Source organism: Symphalangus syndactylus, chromosome 7, assembly GCF_028878055.3.
Source record: "Symphalangus syndactylus isolate Jambi chromosome 7, NHGRI_mSymSyn1-v2.1_pri, whole genome shotgun sequence".
NCBI classification, from domain to species: Eukaryota; Metazoa; Chordata; class Mammalia; order Primates; family Hylobatidae; genus Symphalangus; species Symphalangus syndactylus.
Genome location: NC_072429.2, coordinates 9014083 through 9031191, shown reverse-complemented (window position 1 = coordinate 9031191; position 17109 = coordinate 9014083). Strand labels below are relative to the sequence as shown.

The 17109-nt window shown below is 58.1% G+C and overlaps 1 protein-coding gene across 2 annotated transcripts; it reads left to right on the top strand.

Annotated features, from left to right (window-relative positions):
* Positions 1-970: 970 nt before the first annotated feature.
* On the top strand, positions 971-14557 carry N4BP3 (NEDD4 binding protein 3). 2 transcript variants are annotated; one of them, XM_055285025.2, is made up of 5 exons: positions 971-1316; positions 7118-7474; positions 7738-8259; positions 8660-8914; positions 9036-14557. In XM_055285025.2, the coding sequence occupies exons 2-5, from the start codon at positions 7145-7147 to the stop codon at positions 9561-9563; spliced, it is 1635 nt and encodes a 544-aa protein (XP_055141000.1). In that variant the 5' UTR covers positions 971-1316; positions 7118-7144; the 3' UTR covers positions 9564-14557. The 2 variants fall into 2 exon arrangements, with proteins under 2 accessions (XP_055141000.1, XP_055140999.1); XM_055285024.2 differs by having other exon boundaries at positions 7115-7474.
* Positions 14558-17109: the final 2552 nt, after the last annotated feature.

The following is a 17109-nucleotide window of genomic DNA, read 5'->3' as shown; positions in this document are numbered from 1 at the left end:
TTTTACTAGAGACAGAATTTCGCCATGTTGGCCAGGCTGGTCTCAAACTCCTGACCTCAAGTGAGCCGCCTGCCTCGGCCTCCCAAAATGCTAGGATTACAGGGGTGAGACACCACATCAGGTCTTTTTTTTTTTTTTTTTGAGATAGAGATGGGGTTTTGTGAGTTGCCCAGGCTGTTCCTGAACTCCTGGCCTCCAAAAGTGCTGGGAGATTTCAGACGTGAGTCATCACGTGGCCTTCATTTCTTTTTTATGGCTGAATAATATTCCACTGAATGGATCTACCATTGTTTGCTTATACCCTCATCAATTGTTAGCTTGGGCTGTTTCCACCTTTTGGCTCTTTGACTATTGTGACTAGTACTAAGAACATTACTTGTTTGAGGAATATAATTGCTGGGTCATATGGTAACTCTATCCTTAACTTTTGAATTAGAAACGGTGTTTTAATTTTTCGAATATGACTCCTTTACATGTCTGTCTGTTTCCATGTCTTCCTACTGTCTTAGTAGGAAGCTCACGACTCATTTGCGTAGTAATTTTTCTGGCCCCTGAAGGCACCTGATTTTGCTGCCCCAAGAATACTCTGGAGGCAAAAAGAAAATAACTTTGGGCCCAATTCAGCCAGAGTCGTGGGGTAAAATCTTTTCACTTCTCAAAGTACTACTGTGGTTCATCTCCAAAGGGGGGAAATCAGGTTTTCCGGAGAGGAGGCGGCTACAATCAGGGAGGTGAGGGACCTCACGCGCCTCTTTCTTAGAGGAGGCGGGCGAGGCGAACGGCGGAGGAGGAGGAGCGGGCGGGCTGTGCGCCCTCTGGGGCGTGGGCCGCGCTCGGGGCTGCCCACCCCTCGGCTCCGAGCCGGGGCGCTCAGGGAGGCAGCGACACCAGGCGCAGCCGACCCAGGTTTCGCCCGCCACCGCCGTGCGGCGCCTCGGCGGGTCGGGGCCGGGGGCGCGGTCGTGGCCGGGTGGGGCCCAGGTTGGCTCGCGGGTAGGCGGCCCCGCCCCCCACATCCGGGGGCCGGGGCCGGGCTGTGGGCTCGCCGCGCGCCGGTGAGTCAGGCCGGGTTTTCCCTCCGCCTTTGGGGCAGGCGATCGAGCGCCGCGGAGCGCGTCCCTCCCTCGCCAATCCGGCTCCGGCGCCGGCGCCCGCCCGCCCGCCGCGTTTTCCCGGCGCCTGCCGCTCCGCCGCTCCGACCCGGCTGGCAGTCCCGGCCCGAGCCGGCGCTTTGCAGGAGGGTTCAAATCCGCTCGGGGGAGCTGCGACGCGCGAGGGCTGCGAAGCCGCGGGCCGGCGAGCGCGTCGCCAGCATGGTAAGTGGGGCGCGCGAGGGGCTGGGGACCCGGGCTGGACTCGGGGGGTGGGGAGGGGTGGGGCGGGTCGCCAAGGTCTTGTTTTCAGGCATCCTTGGCAAAGCTGCTGCCCCGCTGGCCGAGGCTCCCGTCTGAGAGATGGGCGGGGGTGGCAAGGTGCGGCGTGCGCCCAGGTGTCCCCTGCTCCCGGTCACCGAGGCACCGGATCGGGGACCAACCCTGATGCTCCGCTGGAGGGACAGGCGGCAGGCTACCTTGCTCTCCCCAACCCCTGCAAACGCGCTTTCCTGGGAGCAGCGCGCGGGACCCCTGCGCCACGGCTGGGTGGGGCAGGCGTCCTTGGCGCCGGCGTCTGACCTCGGCCTCCGCCCCCCTGCCCAGCCGCTCCCGGCAGGCCTCAGGGAGGGGCCAGGAGGAGACGCGCCTCCCACCCCGCCCCCCAGGTAGCTCCCGTAGCTCCCGCAGCTCCGGGGAGCCCTCGCCTTCACCCCTGCTTTCCTGAGACAAATTCCGTGGGGATGCAACCTCGTTTGCCCCTCTGACTTACCCATGAGATCTCTCGCCTCCTCCCACACCTCCTTTATCCCCCAACCCCCTGCCGGTCCACCGGGCTGCAGCTGCGGGTCTGCGGGTAGGGGACATTCCTAGATCTTGACCGCCAGAGCACCCGGTCCAGTCCCGGCCACAGCCTTTGGCCCAAGTGAGGGCTGGCCTGGGGCCAAGCCGAAATCAGGGCCCTGGCTGTATCCAGAAAGAGAACTGAGGCCCGTTGTTTCCTACTGGGCCCCCCCACCCCGACCCCAACTACATAGGAAAAGATTGGGCCTGGCTGTCCTCGGGAGGGAGCGGACGCAGGAGGCCATCCTGGGCGCGGTTATCAGCCTCCTCCCAGGCAGGGCTTCTCTACGGGCTGGCAGCGTGTGGGTGTGCATGTGCGAGACTGTGAATGAATGCGGCCAGCCTGCTTCTGCCACCGCCTCTAGAGCTAGAGCTAGCATAGCGACTCGGAGTCCCCGAGGCAGGTTTCCTCTATTTCTTCCTGACCTGGGGGGCAGCAGGAGGGATTCCAGGCCTGGTGGACTGCAGTCCAGAGCAGCCTGGTTGCAGGTGTCCTTGGGAGGAACAGGCGTGGAGGGCCGGGTAGACATACATGCAATACATACACAGCAGTGTGTGCCCATGGAGGGGAACCCGTGACCCCTGGCTTAGGACAACCTGCTGAGGTAGAGAGGACCTTGCCCAGGGAGTTGAGATTCCTTCTCACTGTGGGATCTTGGACAACTCACCTCGCCTTCCTAGGCCTCAGTTTCCCGACCTGTAAAATGGAGTGAGGGTAATTACTGTCCTGTTTGCCCCCCACGAGGCTATTGTGGAGATGAAATGAGATAATGAAATAGAAGGGCTGAGAAAAAACTGTAGAGTGCGGTGCAGCCGTGAAGCACTGTATGGTGATACTAAGCACCACTTTCGCAGGCTTTAGCCCCTGGTCTCTGCCTCAAGTGTCTGTCACAGAGGGGATGGGGTGGGCCAGCCTCTCTCAGCCCCTCTCTGGGCCCCCCTTGCCTTCTACCCCCGTCTTTTGGAGCTGGGACATTCCAGTCCCATTCCTTAGGGGCAGCTGCAGACACGCCCCTTAGCAGAGCTGATGCCCCAGCAGGTGGTGGGACCTTTCCCTGGGGCCAGAGCCCACGAGGGGCTGACTGTAGCCAGGGCAGGCAGCACTCCTGCCCATGCGGGGACTGGAATGTCCCACCCCAGTAGAGAGGCATGGGATCAGAGAGGACTTCTAACCCTGCAGCCTGTGTGCTTTCACCCCTGCGGCTGAACATGACCTTAGGCGCCTTACTCCACTTTCTGAACCTCAGTTTCCTCTTGTGAAGTGGGGGATGACAGAACTCATCTCCTGTGTGTCTTGTGAGGATGTGATAGTGCCCTTTGGTGTGACCCAAAAGGGCACCAACAGGCTCTGGGACGCCCCCCTCAAAGAGAGCGTGTCCTCTCCTTTGCTTCCTGGCCAGGGCAGCTGTGTCTTCCATCTCCACCAAGGATTGGTCCGAAAGAGATTCCTCTCTGTGTTCAGAGATTCCAGTGCTGCCCACTAATCTTGGCGACTGGAGAGGGGTCAGGGGACTGGTGGCGGGCAGCAGGAGTGAAGAGGCCTTACTGGGGCCAGCCAGGACCTGTGGAGAATGTGGCTTGAGTGTCCCAGCCCAAATCTAGCCAGCTGGGTGGTTGGGGGTTTGCCACTCCCAGGGCAGGGCAGCCCAGGCACTTGGCTTGTCCCCTACCCTTCTCTCCACGACCGGTGCAGGGGCCCTGGCTTTTTGCTCTGATGTTCCAGTGAGGCTGCAAGGCACTTGCTGTCCTCCCTCCCTCCTCCCCCACCAAATCCCCTCCAGCCTGCACAGCTGCCCTGCCCTGAGCAGGCAATCCCTGGGCTTCCAAGCAACAGGAAGGAAGGAATGTGTGTGTTGGGGGAGGGGGTGGAGGTAGGATGGACCCCTTTAGGAAAAGAGACTGTCCCCACTCTGTGACATAGGCGGGGAGGAGCGTCCTGAAAGCTGGGGGCCTCAGCCCTGCTGGGGGAGCTGATAATACAGTCAGAAAAGTCAGCCAGGAGGGGCACAGTGGGGATGGTGGGGGGCCTAAGGAGAGACAAAGGGAAGGGGCTGTCTGCTGCTCCTTCACTAGCCTGGGGGCTGGGAAGGACACTGGGTCTTCATGCCACTGGGCTGCTCCTGCTTTGTCAGTGTGTCCTGGAAGGTGCTCAGTGCTGTGGGTGACCTTGTGCACAGCTGTATGATTGTGTTTGCTGCTGGACGTGACTGTCCGCACCGTGTCCTCTAACATGGGCTCTCTGTGCTGCTGGGTGGGGCTGACATGTGGCACACTGTGGTGTGTGTGGTTGGACGCGCTGTTGCAGCCGGTGGCTGCCTCTAGCTCGGACTCTCCCTGGACCTGAGATGCCTCGTGGGGAACCTGGGGGGTCGGTTATCTCTGCTTGAGACAGGAAGTGAGCATCTGCCCACGGGAAGCTGAGGCGGTGTGCATTTGGGGTGAGCTGGGCGTATTTGGCACTGCTGCCAACGTCCCCGCCCCCAGGGCCACACAGGGCTTACGTTTCATAAGCCCTTTCCCCTCCATCTCTGACTGTCAGTAATCCTTTGAGGAAAGCCGGGCAGGCAGGGTCTTTCCCATTCATTTTTTTTCCTTTTTTAAAATAAATAATAAATAGAGATGGGGTCTTGCTATGTTGCTAAGGGTGGTTTCAAACTCCTGGGCTCAAGTGATCCTCCTGCCTCAGCCTCCCAAAGTGCTGGGATTACAGGTGTGAGCCACCATGCCTGGCCCTTTCCCATTTCAGAGATGCAGAAACTGAGGCATGGCAAAAGGCAGAGCATTTGTGTCTGGGGTCCCCTGGAGAGAGTGAAGGCAGGCTGGAGAGCAGGTCTTTGCTATCCCCTCCCCAAGAAGCAGCAACAGGAGTTGAGTGTGCTCGTGGACAAACCACATCTCTGGCTGGATGGGCTTGTCGTGGCAAGGAGGCATCAGACGAGGAGGCAGGATGCTTCCGTTCTAATACTTTTGGCTGTAGGTGGTGACATCCTAGGTCCCCACTAGACATTGGGCAGCCGTGACCAGCTATGACCTTGGGCAAGTCACTTCACCTTTCTGAGCCCCACTGACCTTTAAGAAGGGGCAATAGCTGGGCACAGTGTCATGCACCTGTGTTTCTAGCTACTCAGGACGCTGAAGTGGGAAGATGGCTTGAGCCTAGGAGTTCGAGGCTGCAGTGAGCCATGGTTGTGCTACTGTAGTCCAGCCTGGGTGACAGAGTGAAGAGCAAGACCCTGTCTCACAAAAAAAAAAAAAAAAGGAGGGGACAATAACTCTGTCACAGGACTCAGCAGGACCCATATGCTGGGCCGAGTCGCTGTAGGAACCCAGCCCCTGTGATTCCTTACCTGGATGCATCCCCTATGTGGCCTGCAACGTGTGTTCTCAGGGGCTGGGCTGGGTGGGGTGTGCAAACCCGGGTTTGCCCCATCCTGGGTCTGGGGGTTGGTGGGGGGAGAGCTGAGGTCATTTTTGCACAGGGTGAGGTGAGGCTGTGGGGTTGGGGCAGGTCCCTCTCCTGGAGAGCTTTGTCTTCCACAAACACAAAACCTGGAAATGGTTGAGGAAGATGGAACCTCCTAACGGCCATTGTTCGGGGGCGGGAGTGGGTGCCCGGAAGCATGGGTGGCAGTAGGGGCCTCACAGCTGCAGCCGGCCTGCTGGGCTTCTGTTCGAGAATGGGAGCAGCTGCTCAGGGGTGGGAGGCAGAGAAGGTGGCATTCGTTCACTCGGCCAGACCTTTCTGCACGCCCGCTCCATGCTGGGCACTGGGCTGTGCACAGGATCCCCAGGGGACTAGGTACCAGCCCTGCCTCCAGAGTGTGTGGCCCATCACAGGTGGAAGGTGGTCCGTCAGCCTAGTCCCTTAGTGATGTTTGTGTGCCTGGCTGAGCTCAGCTCCAGCCAGCCTGTTGACCCTGGCTGTGGCCCAGGCCCTGGACTGGGTGCTCTGTCATGTTATCCCACCCCATCCTCCCAGCATCCCAGTGATAAGTGTTATCGTCGCCAGGGTATGTGTGCGGAAGTCCATGCTCACTGAGGTTAGTGGCTTGGCCGGGGTCACACGCCGATTGGTTCCGCCAGGGTTAGGATTTGGGACCCACCCTGCCGGGTGGTGGGCTTTGGAATAAGAGCGTATGCAGGGGCTGGCGTGAGTCCAGCTGCCCCTTCCCTCCTCCACCCACCACTGCCCAGACGGGAACACCTGTCCCGGAAACTGTGGCCATTGTTCACGTCATCCTTCCTCCTTTTGGGCCCTTCCTGTTTGTATCCCTCCCACTGCAGCCCCCAACCCCGCCCCCCTCGCAATGCCAGATGTTTCCCTTGGGGAGCTTTGACCCTTTCAAGGAAGAGGGCCTGCAGGGGTTACCCCTCTCCCATGGGAAGGAGGGTCTCACTGGCCTTGGGTCTCTGTGCCTTCTCCCCACCCCACAGATTTGGTGGGGAACATGGCAGGAGGGTAAGCAAGGTCAGATTCAGCCAAGCTGAGTTTTCTCTTTTTTTTTTTTGAGATGGAGTCTCGCTCTGTCGCCCAGGCTGGAGTGCAGTGGCGCGATCTCGGCTCACTGCAAGCTCCACCTCCTGGGTTCTTGCCATTCTCCTGCCTCAGCCTCTCCGAGTAGCTGGGACTACAGGCGCCCGCCACCACGCCTGGCTAATTTTTTGTATTTTTAGTAGAGACGGGGTTTCACCGTGTTAGCCAGAATGGTCTCCATTTCCTGACCTTGTGATCCGCCTGCCTTAGCCTCCCAAAGTGCTGGGATTACAGGTGTGAGCCACCTCGCCCGGCCAAGTTTGTCTTCTTTAGCCCTGTGCAGGCTCAGTGCTGGGAGGAGGGCTCCTGTCCTGCTGCTTCAAGGCCTATCCCCTCCCGGTACTTCTGAATCCCACACAGGCCCCTAGGTGGAGCTGGCCCTTCGGTGCATGGCTGGGGCACCACTGCTCTTCCTTAGACTCAGTCCAGCAAGGGACAGATAGGCAGGTGGCATTGGGGCTTGTACTTCTTTCTCTTGCCAGTCTAGGGATCCTGTCTCGGGGTTCTCTCTTGGACCCACATCTGCCTTACCTGGGCCTGGGCCAGGTTGTGGGGAGCTACAGGGAGCAAGTGCCTTGTTTTCAGGCCCCAGGGAAGTTGGGCAGCCAGTGCTCACCTGCCCCTGATGGAGCCTCCCAATTCCCAGAAGCAGCTGCCTATACCCTGTTGAAACTTCATGGCCACAGCCCCAGGCCCTGCTGGCATTGCCATGGGCAGCGTGGGCAGCCTGTTGGAACGGCAGGACTTCTCCCCTGAAGAGCTGCGGGCGGCACTTGCCGGGTCTCGGGGCTCCCGCCAGCCCGATGGGCTCCTCCGGAAGGGCTTGGGCCAGCGTGAGTTTCTCAGCTACCTGCACCTTCCCAAGAAGGACGGCAAGAGCACCAAGAACACCAAGCGGGCCCCTCGGAATGAGCCTGCCGACTACACCACCCTCTACTACCGGGAACATCCTCGCGCGGGTGACTTCAGCAAGACCTCGCTGCCAGAGCGGGGTCGCTTCGACAAGGTGCACCTTTGCCCGTGCCCCTTACAAGGTGTGGGGAGAGTAGGGTCTCCTTGGAGACCCTGATGTTGGGATGGGGTGGGGACAGGGCATGCTGAGATATGAAAATCGTGCTATGGGCTGGCCTGAGGCTTGTTCACTGCCTCCTGGTGGCACATGCCCGTGGTCTCAAAGAGGATCCCTCAGGGGGTGTGGGAGTATCAGGAGGTAGAGCAGGCAGCTGCCCAGGTCTCACACCTGCCCTCTCTGCCCTCTCTTCCTGGCAGTGCCGCATTCGCCCCTCAGTGTTCAAGCCTACGGCGGGCAACGGGAAAGGCTTCCTGTCCATGCAAAGCCTGGCGTCCCACAAAGGCCAGAAGCTGTGGCGCAGCAATGGCAGCCTGCACACGCTGGCCTGCCACCCGCCCCTGAGCCCCGGGCCCCGGGCCAGCCAGGCCCGGGCACAGCTGCTGCACGCCCTCAGCCTAGATGAGGGCGGCCCTGAGCCCGAGCCCAGCCTGTCCGACTCCTCCAGTGGGGGTAGTTTTGGTCGCAGTCCTGGTACTGGCCCTAGCCCCTTCAGCTCCTCCCTTGGCCACCTTAACCACCTCGGGGGCTCCCTGGACCGGGCCTCTCGAGGACCCAAGGAGGCTGGGCCACCAGCTGTGCTGAGCTGCCTGCCCGAGCCACCACCCCCCTACGAGTTCTCCTGCTCCTCTGCCGAGGAGATGGGAGCCACGCTGCCCGAGACCTGTGAGGAGCTCAAGAGGGGCCTCGGCGATGAGGACGGCTCCAACCCCTTCACGCAGGTGAGGGAGCCCCTGCCCTGGAGTCCTGTTCTGTGCCTCAGCACTGGGGTACAGGCCAGAGAGAGGAGCCCCAGCCAGCTCACCCACGTGGCCGTGGACACGAGAGCAAGAAAGAGGGAGCTGGCTCGGCTTCCTTCCTCTGCATCCCAGGTGGTGGGGATGTCATGTCACTGGGGGTCCTTGCCTGGGAGTTGTGTGGGAAGGAAGGAGAGAGGCTCCCTGGGTGGGCCATGTGATGGGGACCCCTCACCCTGGAGGGCATCCCGGGTTAAAGCGCATGTGTGGCTGGGTCCTGCGGTGTAGGGGCATAGGATATGGTCAGTGGCTGGAGTATCAGGTGGAGCTCTGAGTCGCCTCTAGGGGGCAGGGCCACGGTGGATGCATCTCTTCCCCTTGACAGGTGCTGGAGGAGCGCCAGCGGCTGTGGCTGGCTGAGCTGAAGCGCCTATATGTGGAGCGGCTGCACGAGGTGACCCAGAAGGCTGAGCGCAGCGAGCGCAACCTCCAGCTGCAGCTGTTTATGGCTCAGCAGGAGCAGCGGCGCCTGCGCAAGGAGCTGCGGGCTCAGCAGGGCCTGGCTCCAGAGCCTCGGGCCCCCGGCACCCTCCCAGAGGCTGACCCCAGTGCACGACCAGAGGAGGAAGCCCGATGGGAGGTGAGAGATGACACAGGGCTCCGAGACTCTCCCATCTCCATTGCCGGTCCCTTTCTCTGCCTGCCCCCTCCCAAACCGGCTCCCCACACCCTACTTTGCTTGCGTCCTCCCCATCCCCCAGGTGTGCCAGAAGACAGCAGAGATTAGCCTCTTGAAGCAGCAGCTGCGTGAAGCCCAGGCGGAACTGGCCCAGAAGCTGGCGGAGATCTTCAGTCTGAAGACACAACTTCGGGGCAGCCGGGCCGAAGCCCAGGCTCAGGACGCAGAGCTGGTCCGGCTGCGCGAGGCTGTGCGCAGCCTGCAGGAGCAGGCCCCTCGGGAGGAAGCCCCAGGCAGCTGTGAGACTGATGACTGCAAGAGCAGGGGCCTGCTGGGGGAGGCAGGAGGCAGCGAGGCCAGAGACAGTGCTGAGCAGCTGCGGGCTGAGCTGCTGCAGGAGCGACTTCGGGGCCAGGAGCAGGCGCTGCGCTTTGAGCAGGAGCGGCGGACTTGGCAGGAGGAGAAGGAGCGCGTGCTGCGCTACCAGCGGGAGATCCAGGGAGGGTACATGGACATGTACCGCCGCAACCAGGCACTGGAGCAGGAACTGCGGGCACTGCGGGAGCCCCCCACACCCTGGAGTCCCCGGCTCGAGTCCTCCAAGATCTGAGGCCAGCAGAGCGAGCTGACAGCAGAAACACTGTCAGAAGGTGCCCTGAGACAGCCGGCCCAGCCTTTCCTTGCACTGGTTGGGGTGGAACCTGCAGAGACCAGCCCAGGGCTGGGGAGGCGCAAGGAGAGGAGGGATCCAGCGGGGCCGTGGGCTGGGTAGGGTGCCTTGGCAGGAGCCAGAACAAGGCCCTCTTGGCAGAGGAGCACCTAGGCAGGGCCCAGCCCTGCTTCCTGGAGTGGATGTGGCCCAGAGAAGGAGGCTGGGGGATCACCAGCCCCAAGGTCCCGAAGGGCAGGTCAGAGGGAGGGAGGCTGGAGACCTGGGCTGGGGCCTTCCTCCAAGGAAGGAGGCTGGGGTGGGAACATTGGCCTCCCCCAGAATAAAACCATATTTTCTACCAGAGGCTCAGAATACTCTGAGCCTGTGACCAGAGGATGATGGATGGTCGGGATTGAGGCTGTTGACCTGGGCAGTAGCTCCTCCCATGGCCAGTGGTCAGTGGGAGGGTGTGCCCTGCATCTGTCTGCATGGCCACTGCAGGGCATGTGTGTTGGGAGCAGAGGAATCCTACTCCTTGCCTCAGCCCCGCACAGTTCCTTAGCTGCCATGTGGGCTGAAATTCCTTTCTTTAGCACCAGTGGAGTTTTCAGAAGGAACAATACCAGGGAATGCCAAGAAAACAAAGGGCAAGTCAACCAAGGCATTTTGAGAACATGAAATGTCTTCTTGGTGGAAGGCTGGGCCCCAGGAGTATCCACAGGCTCAGGCCATGCCCCTCCCGGCACCCACCTCCTGTTTCCCTCCCTCCCTCCATAGGAGTGGGGGGCCCTAGAAGTGCTCTGCCTCATTCCCCGTTCGTAGGAAGGTGCAGGAGAGGAGGTGGGCAAGCTTATGGGTTTCTCGGTAAAGAGCCTTTACCACAGCAAGGAATGGGAACATTTCCCCATCAGCAACCGGGCTCTGGGGCATTATTAAGTAGGGGGTGAAATATGATTGATTTGCATTCTGGAAAGCTCTCCCAGGAGGAAGCATTCCCCACCCTACCTTGCCTCTGTCCTGTGCTGGGCTCCAGGATGGTCAGTCCTCCCAGATCCCTGCTCTCAGCTGAGGCTGGTCCCTAAAACCCACACCTGCCTTTGGTCTCTCAGAGGCCTGGCTTGCCCTCTGGGCCTTTGCTCCCCCTCTGGGTGCCTGGCCTGGAACACAGGTTCAGTCTGGCTGTGTGAGTGGCGTGTCTCCCTTCCTTTGAGGGAAGCTCAGCTTCCTTACGCGCTCATCGTTGGACTGGCTGCCGTGCGTTGCGTGCTTACTGTGCGCCAGGTGCCGTGCTGGGCCCGTGTGAGTGTGGGGGCACAGGCTGAATTAGATGAGCTCCTGCCCCAGGGGGCCCTGCACACTGATGTCAGCTCACCAGTCCCTTCCCTGACAGGGCAGCTCAGGGAACTTCTGAGAAGTTGTCTGCAGAGAGCCCCAGGTCACTCCCTTTGGCTACCCTGGCCGTGCCTGGCAGCCCCTCAGGCCCCGCAGGTGGGTCCTGGTTGTGAAGTGGAGTTAGTGCACATGGATGTCAGGGGACGGGTGTGAGGCATGAGCTGGGGGGCCCCCCTTTTCAGGGCAGAGTGTGAGGTGTGTGCACTGTCTGCTGTGGGGATGGTGTGCTTATGGCCACATAAGTGGCAGGTGTGTATAAAGATGTGCTTGTGGGTAGTGGGTGTGTCCGAGGGGGTGTGTTTGGGAGCCTGGCCTCCAAAAGCCAGTGTCTGGGTTGGAGACAGTGCAGGCCCCTTCTTGGCCCCACCCTCTACTCCGTTCCTTCCTGTCAGCCCCAGTCTGTCTTGGCACTGGCCAGGCTTGGGTGGAGCCTGTGTCCCAGACAGATCCCCTAGGCCTATCTGAGACCCATGCAGGCCCACACCTGAGCTCCTGTCTGCCTGAGGAGGGAAAGGGGGAGTGCCCAGGTCAGGCAGGCCAATCCTCTACACACCCCCTTGGTACCCATTCCCATTTCACAAACTTCTCCAAACCCCAAACGGAAATCTCTGGGACAATAGCTCCTCCAGAGGGCCCCTCAGAGCCAGGTGCTGGCCAGATGCCTTGATCACAGCCTCCATGGCCAGGGGCCCATCAGGCCGGATGCCCACACACCTGGTGCCAGGGCCCACCTCGGTATACCAGCTCTGCAGAACAGTTCCCCACCCAGCAATTAGGGAGCTGGGCTGGCCAGTACAGCCAGTGGGGAGTGGGTGGGAGGTACCAAAACTTGGCAGCTGTGCCAGAAACCAAAGCCAGGCCCAGATGTAGGGGGAGGGCACGAGAGCTGAACCTGAACCTGGGGCGTCTCGGAGCTGGATCCCCGTCAGCTCATCCAGGCTGGACAAACCAGTTCCTGGGTCCCCCAGCCGGCTGGGCGGCTCTGGGGCCAACCGACCACAGGTGTCACTGATCACAGGTGTCACTGTAGTGGCTACCACCTCAGGACAGCCCCTCCCTCCTGCTGGCAGGGCCTCAGCTTCCCAGCTGCCCTGGCTTAGCCTTCCCTGCAGCCCGTCCCCAGCAGGCTTGGTCAGGACAGCCAGCTCTGCAGAAGGTGGCTGCCTCCTGCTGCTGGGTTCCCTGCCTCTGGGGCCTCCAGTCCTTCACTCAGTGTCACCCCTTCCAGCAGCTCCCTGGGCCTCTTGGTCCATCCCTTCAGGCTTCTGACACACTAGTGGCCTCTAGTCACTGAGAGTCACTTCTTACCTTGGCAAGCCCTTGTAGCCCTCTGAGCCCTCATCCTGCAGGCAGAGCCCCTCAGTGCTCTGAGAAACCTTCCCTGAACTCACCGCCTCCCCTGCCTGGGCACTCCCTCCTCCCTGCGCCCACAGCCCCCATGCCAGTCTCCGTCAGCTCTTTCCGTGCTGCTGTAATTGTTGGTTTGCCTCTGTCTCCTTTGAGCTGTGGGCATTGCCAGGGTAGGGTGGTGTCTTCACCGCAACTCCAGAAGGCACTGGTGGGATGTGGAGTCAGGAGCAACCAGAGCCCCCCCATACTAGAATGGGTTTGAGCTTGGGGTGGGGGTGGATGGGGAAGACTTACTCTGAATGTTCGTTCACCATCCGTGGGCACCAGGTCTGTGCCAAGCACAGGGACTCCAGGGGCAGCTGCCATTCATTCCAGTGATGTATTTGGGGCCTTCTCAGGTGAGGAAGCCAAGGTGGCCAAGGCCCTTGGTCCCCTGCCCTGATAGGGCTTACCTGTGGGTGGGGGAGGGAGACCACACATGTCAGAGGTAGTGAAGGCCGCTCCAAATAGTGACTGGGGCCAGGCAGGCGGAAAAGAGAACAGAAGAGAATCCAGAAGTTCTCAGACAGAACATGGGTCAGCAGAGCATGGAGCAGGCAGAGGAAGCCTATCTGGAAGGCTGGGTACATTTCTCTGAGAGTCAGGGGATGCAGGTGTTGAGGTTTCTGCAAAGAGGGTGCAGGCCCTGCAGTGACAGTTCAGATATTGATAACCCATCCCCCTTGGCAGGTGGGGGCTTAGGCATCCATACTGGATTCAGAAAAGATAAAGAATGATGCTTCTTGCAACAAAAACAAAAGTGATTATGTCACCAGAGGAGAGGCTGGAGGGCCATGGGAGTTCCCAGCTGGCTCACTCATCCATCCAGGAGGTGGGTCTCATGGTTTCCTTTTGCTCTGGGCCTACTTAGAATTTTGGCAAATGCAGAGTTATATAACGAACACGACAATGAAGATATAGTTCTGTCACCCCCCAGCATTCTCCTGGGGCGCTCTAGTCCACCCCCCGCCCCACCCCAGCCTCTGGCAACCACTGATCTGCTTTCACAATAACCGTATGGGGTTTTTTCTCTTTCCTTTTTTGTGAGCGGTGTTTAATTCCTTTGCTCTAATATGTAATATTAGAACATATTACAAAGTAGCAAGAAAAATACAACATTGGTGTAAAAATAATCTACACCTCATGGAAAGAATGAAGAGCCAGAAATAGATTCTATTCTGTAGAAAATCTTACACAATAAAGGACTTCAAAATAAGGATAAGGAAGGATTCTTTAACAAGCGGTGCTGGGATAACTGGATAAAAATTTGGGAAAAAAGTCATACTATGTGCCGCCCCTGCATTTATTTTATTATTTTATTTTATTTTATTTATTTTTTTGAGATGGAGTCTCACTGTGTCGCCCAGGAGTGCAGTGGCGTGATCTCGGCTCACTGCAACCTCCGCCTCCCGGGTTCAAGCGATTCTCCTGTCTCAGCCTCCTGAGTAGCTGAGACTACCGGCGCCTGCCACCACGCCTGGCTAATTTTTTGTATTTTTAGTAGAGACGGGGTTTCACCATGTTAGCCAGGATGGTCTCCATCTCCTGACCTCGTGATCCACCCACCTCAGCCTCCCAAAGTGCTCGGATTATGGGCGTGAACCACTGTGCTTGGCCCACCCTGCATTTATTGAGTTAAATTTTTAAAATCCTATCCTAGGAAATTGGTGTTGGGGCTCAGAAAATGATACCCCAAAGTACAGAGCTGTGGGAGGCTGAATGCTTTGAACTAAAGTCTCTGACCATTGCTCACTCCTCTTCCAAAACCCTCCTGAAGCGCAGGGAGGGGCTTCTCTGAAGTTCTGTTTTGTTTCTAAGGGAAGTTCCTGCAGAAGGAATGCCATTGTCTTGGGCCCCTTCCCTAGCATCTCATAAAACATGGACGATTAACTCACAGGAAAGGATACTGAAGGTGATAGATACCATCTCTTCTGAGGACTGGGCTACTTGAGAGGTTTTATCTGCATGACAAGACAGCCTTTGTTTGCCATGCATTTCCTCCCCTCCACCTCCTAGCATCTGCTGCCACCTCCTCCCAGAAACCTCAGGCCCCAGTTTTTGGAGCTCAAATGCTATTTAGACTTCATCAATCTGGCCCTTACTAGAGTCTCACATTTTGTGGGAGTCCTGTGCATGTATGTAATAAATTTGCATGCTTTTTCTCCTATTAATCTGTCTACTGTCAGTTTTATTCCAGAGACTCAAATTACTGAAGCTTCGGAGAATACAGGGAATGTTTAAAACTTCTATGCTGGCAAAAAGTTAATTCGATTATTACTGAATTAATGGGAGAATTGATTGCTTTGAAGGAATCCTCCCCATTCCTAACAAAAAACAAAAACACGATCCCTATGGGGAAAGACGGACAAAATCAACTATTTAACACAACTTGGTGCACACTTGAAAATAATACCAAGATGCAAGGATGGCCACATACTGGGGGAGAACCTCAACTTTGCTCACATCCTTCTTGGCTGTGAGGCAGGCCAAGGCTCCCGGAGAGGAAGTGGGGAAGCCTGGGGCATTTGCCAAAGCCTGTGAGGTCAGGTTGGCTGGGAGGCGGCTTGGGCCCCTTGGCCCCAGGCAAGGTTCAATCAACTCTCCACCCCTATGGCTTCCGTTTGGGCCAGGGCCACCCAGGCTCCTCATGCTTGGGCAGGCATCTCTGGGATCCGCCCTCCCGACGCCCCCGCGGGCACACAGTCCTGCTGTGGGCCTTCTCCCCTGCTATGTATCATGAGGTTTTTGAGCCGCAGTTTCCTTATGTATACGTGGAGGACACTGGCTTCTTGAGTATCTCTGAGTACCTCCTGTGTGCAAAGCATATGGTGTTGGTGATAAGGCAGTGATGAAGACAAAACTTGGGCCCAGTGGAGTTTTTTTTGTTGTTTTTGTTTTGTTTTGTTTTGAGACAGGGTCTCACTCTGTCGCCCAGGCTGGAGTGCAGTGGCGCAATCTTGGCTCACCGCAACCTCCGCCTCCCAGGCTCAAGCGATTCTCCTGCCTCGGCCTCCGAAGTAGCTGGGATTACAGGTGCCTGCCACTATGCCTGGCTAATTTTTTTTTTTTTTTTTTGTATTTTTAGTAGAGACGGGGTTTCACCATGTTGGCCAGGCTGGTCTTGAATTCCTGACCTCAAATGATCCACCCGCCTTGGCCTCCCAAAGTACTGGGATTACAGGCATGAGCCACCGCACCTGGCCCATGTTTATTGTTTTTGAGACAGGGTCTCTCACACTCTTATCCAGGCTGGAGTAGTGGCGCGATCACTGCTCACTGCAGCCTCGACCTCCTAGGCAGCCTCCTATCTCAGCCTCCCAAGTAGCTGGGACTACAGACGTGCACCACCATACCCGGCTAATTTTTGTATTATTTGTACAGGCAGGGTCTCCCTATGTTGTCCAGACTGGTCTAGAACTCCTAGGCACAAGCATTCCTCCCTCCTCAGCCTCCTAAAGTGCTGGGATTACAGGCGTGAGCCACCATGCCTGGCCCCAAAGAGGGTGATGGGAGTAGGGGCCAGAAGACAGAATGAACAAATAAACACGCAAGATAACTTCAAGTCAAGTGCTATAAAGAAAACAGGTCGGCCGGGTGCGGTGGCTCACGCCTGTAGTCCCAGCACTTTGGGAGGCCGAAGCGGGCAGATCACGAGGTCAGGAGCTCAAGACCAGCCTGGCCAGCATGGTGAAACCCCCGTCTCTACTAACAATACAAAAAATTAGCTGGGCATGGTGGCAGGCGCCTGTATTCCCAGCTACTCAGGAGGCTGAGGCAGGAGAATTGCTTGAACCCGGCAGGCGGAGGTTGCAGTGAGCCAAGATTATGCCATTGTACTCCAGCCTGGGTGACAGAGCAAGACTCCATCTCAAAAAAAAAAAAGAAGAAAACAGGGCACGGCACGGTGGCTCACTCCTGTAATCCCAGTACTTCCAAAGGCTGAGAGGGGAGGATCTTGAGGCCAAGAGTTCGCAACCAGCTTGGGCAACATAGGGAGACCACCTCTCTGTTTGGGGGGAAAAAAAAAGTAAGATATGCAAAGGGGAGGAGGGGGAGGCATGGGGAGTCATGGAGGATTCAAGGGGAGGATGGCCTGGAATGAGGCCCAACCAAAAAGGGAGCAGAAGTCGGCAACACAGAGACCTGGCTTTTTCTCCAGAGCTGTTCCTAATCCCAGCTGAGGCCTGAGGAGGAGTGGGGACTTCTCTACTCTTTCCCTCCAGAGCAGAGGGTCTGGGATAGAAAATTCAATCTGGGGCCGGGTGCAGTGGAGCATGCCTGTAATCTCAGGTACTCATGGGGCTGAGGCAGGAGAATTGCTCGAAGCTTGGGAGGTGGAAGTCGCAGTGAGCCGAGATCACACCACTGCACTCCAGCCTGGGCAACAGAGCAAGACTTCATCTCAAAAAAAGAAAAAAGAAAAGATTCAGTCTGGACCTGGGTTTGGGGTCAATGACTGTTCTCTCCTCCTTCCTAACCCTCACCCTTCCTCCTTAGGGCAGATGGGCAGCTCCCATCTTCTCCCCTTCCCCCTTCCCCAGGACAGCGACCAACACATGGTGGCCGGGTAGAGCTGGACCCCCTCCTCCGCAGAACCGAATTCTGTTGAATACCCAGTGGGCAGATTAAGTTCGCGCTAAGGGGACCAGCAAGGCTGAGTCGGGAAAAAGAAGTTTTTTTTTCTTTTTTTTTGAGACGGAGTCTCGCTCTGTCGCCCAGGCTG

Bases quoted from the DNA above. Each gene is read 5' to 3' on its own strand.
- N4BP3 (XM_055285025.2), top strand. From the start codon at position 7,145: ATGGCCACAGCCCCAGGCCCTGCTGGCATTGCCATGGGCAGCGTGGGC. The intron at 7,475-7,737 runs GTGCACCTTTGC...TCTTCCTGGCAG, and splicing joins AGCGGGGTCGCTTCGACAAG to TGCCGCATTCGCCCCTCAGT. The intron at 8,260-8,659 runs GTGAGGGAGCCC...TCCCCTTGACAG, and splicing joins GCTCCAACCCCTTCACGCAG to GTGCTGGAGGAGCGCCAGCG.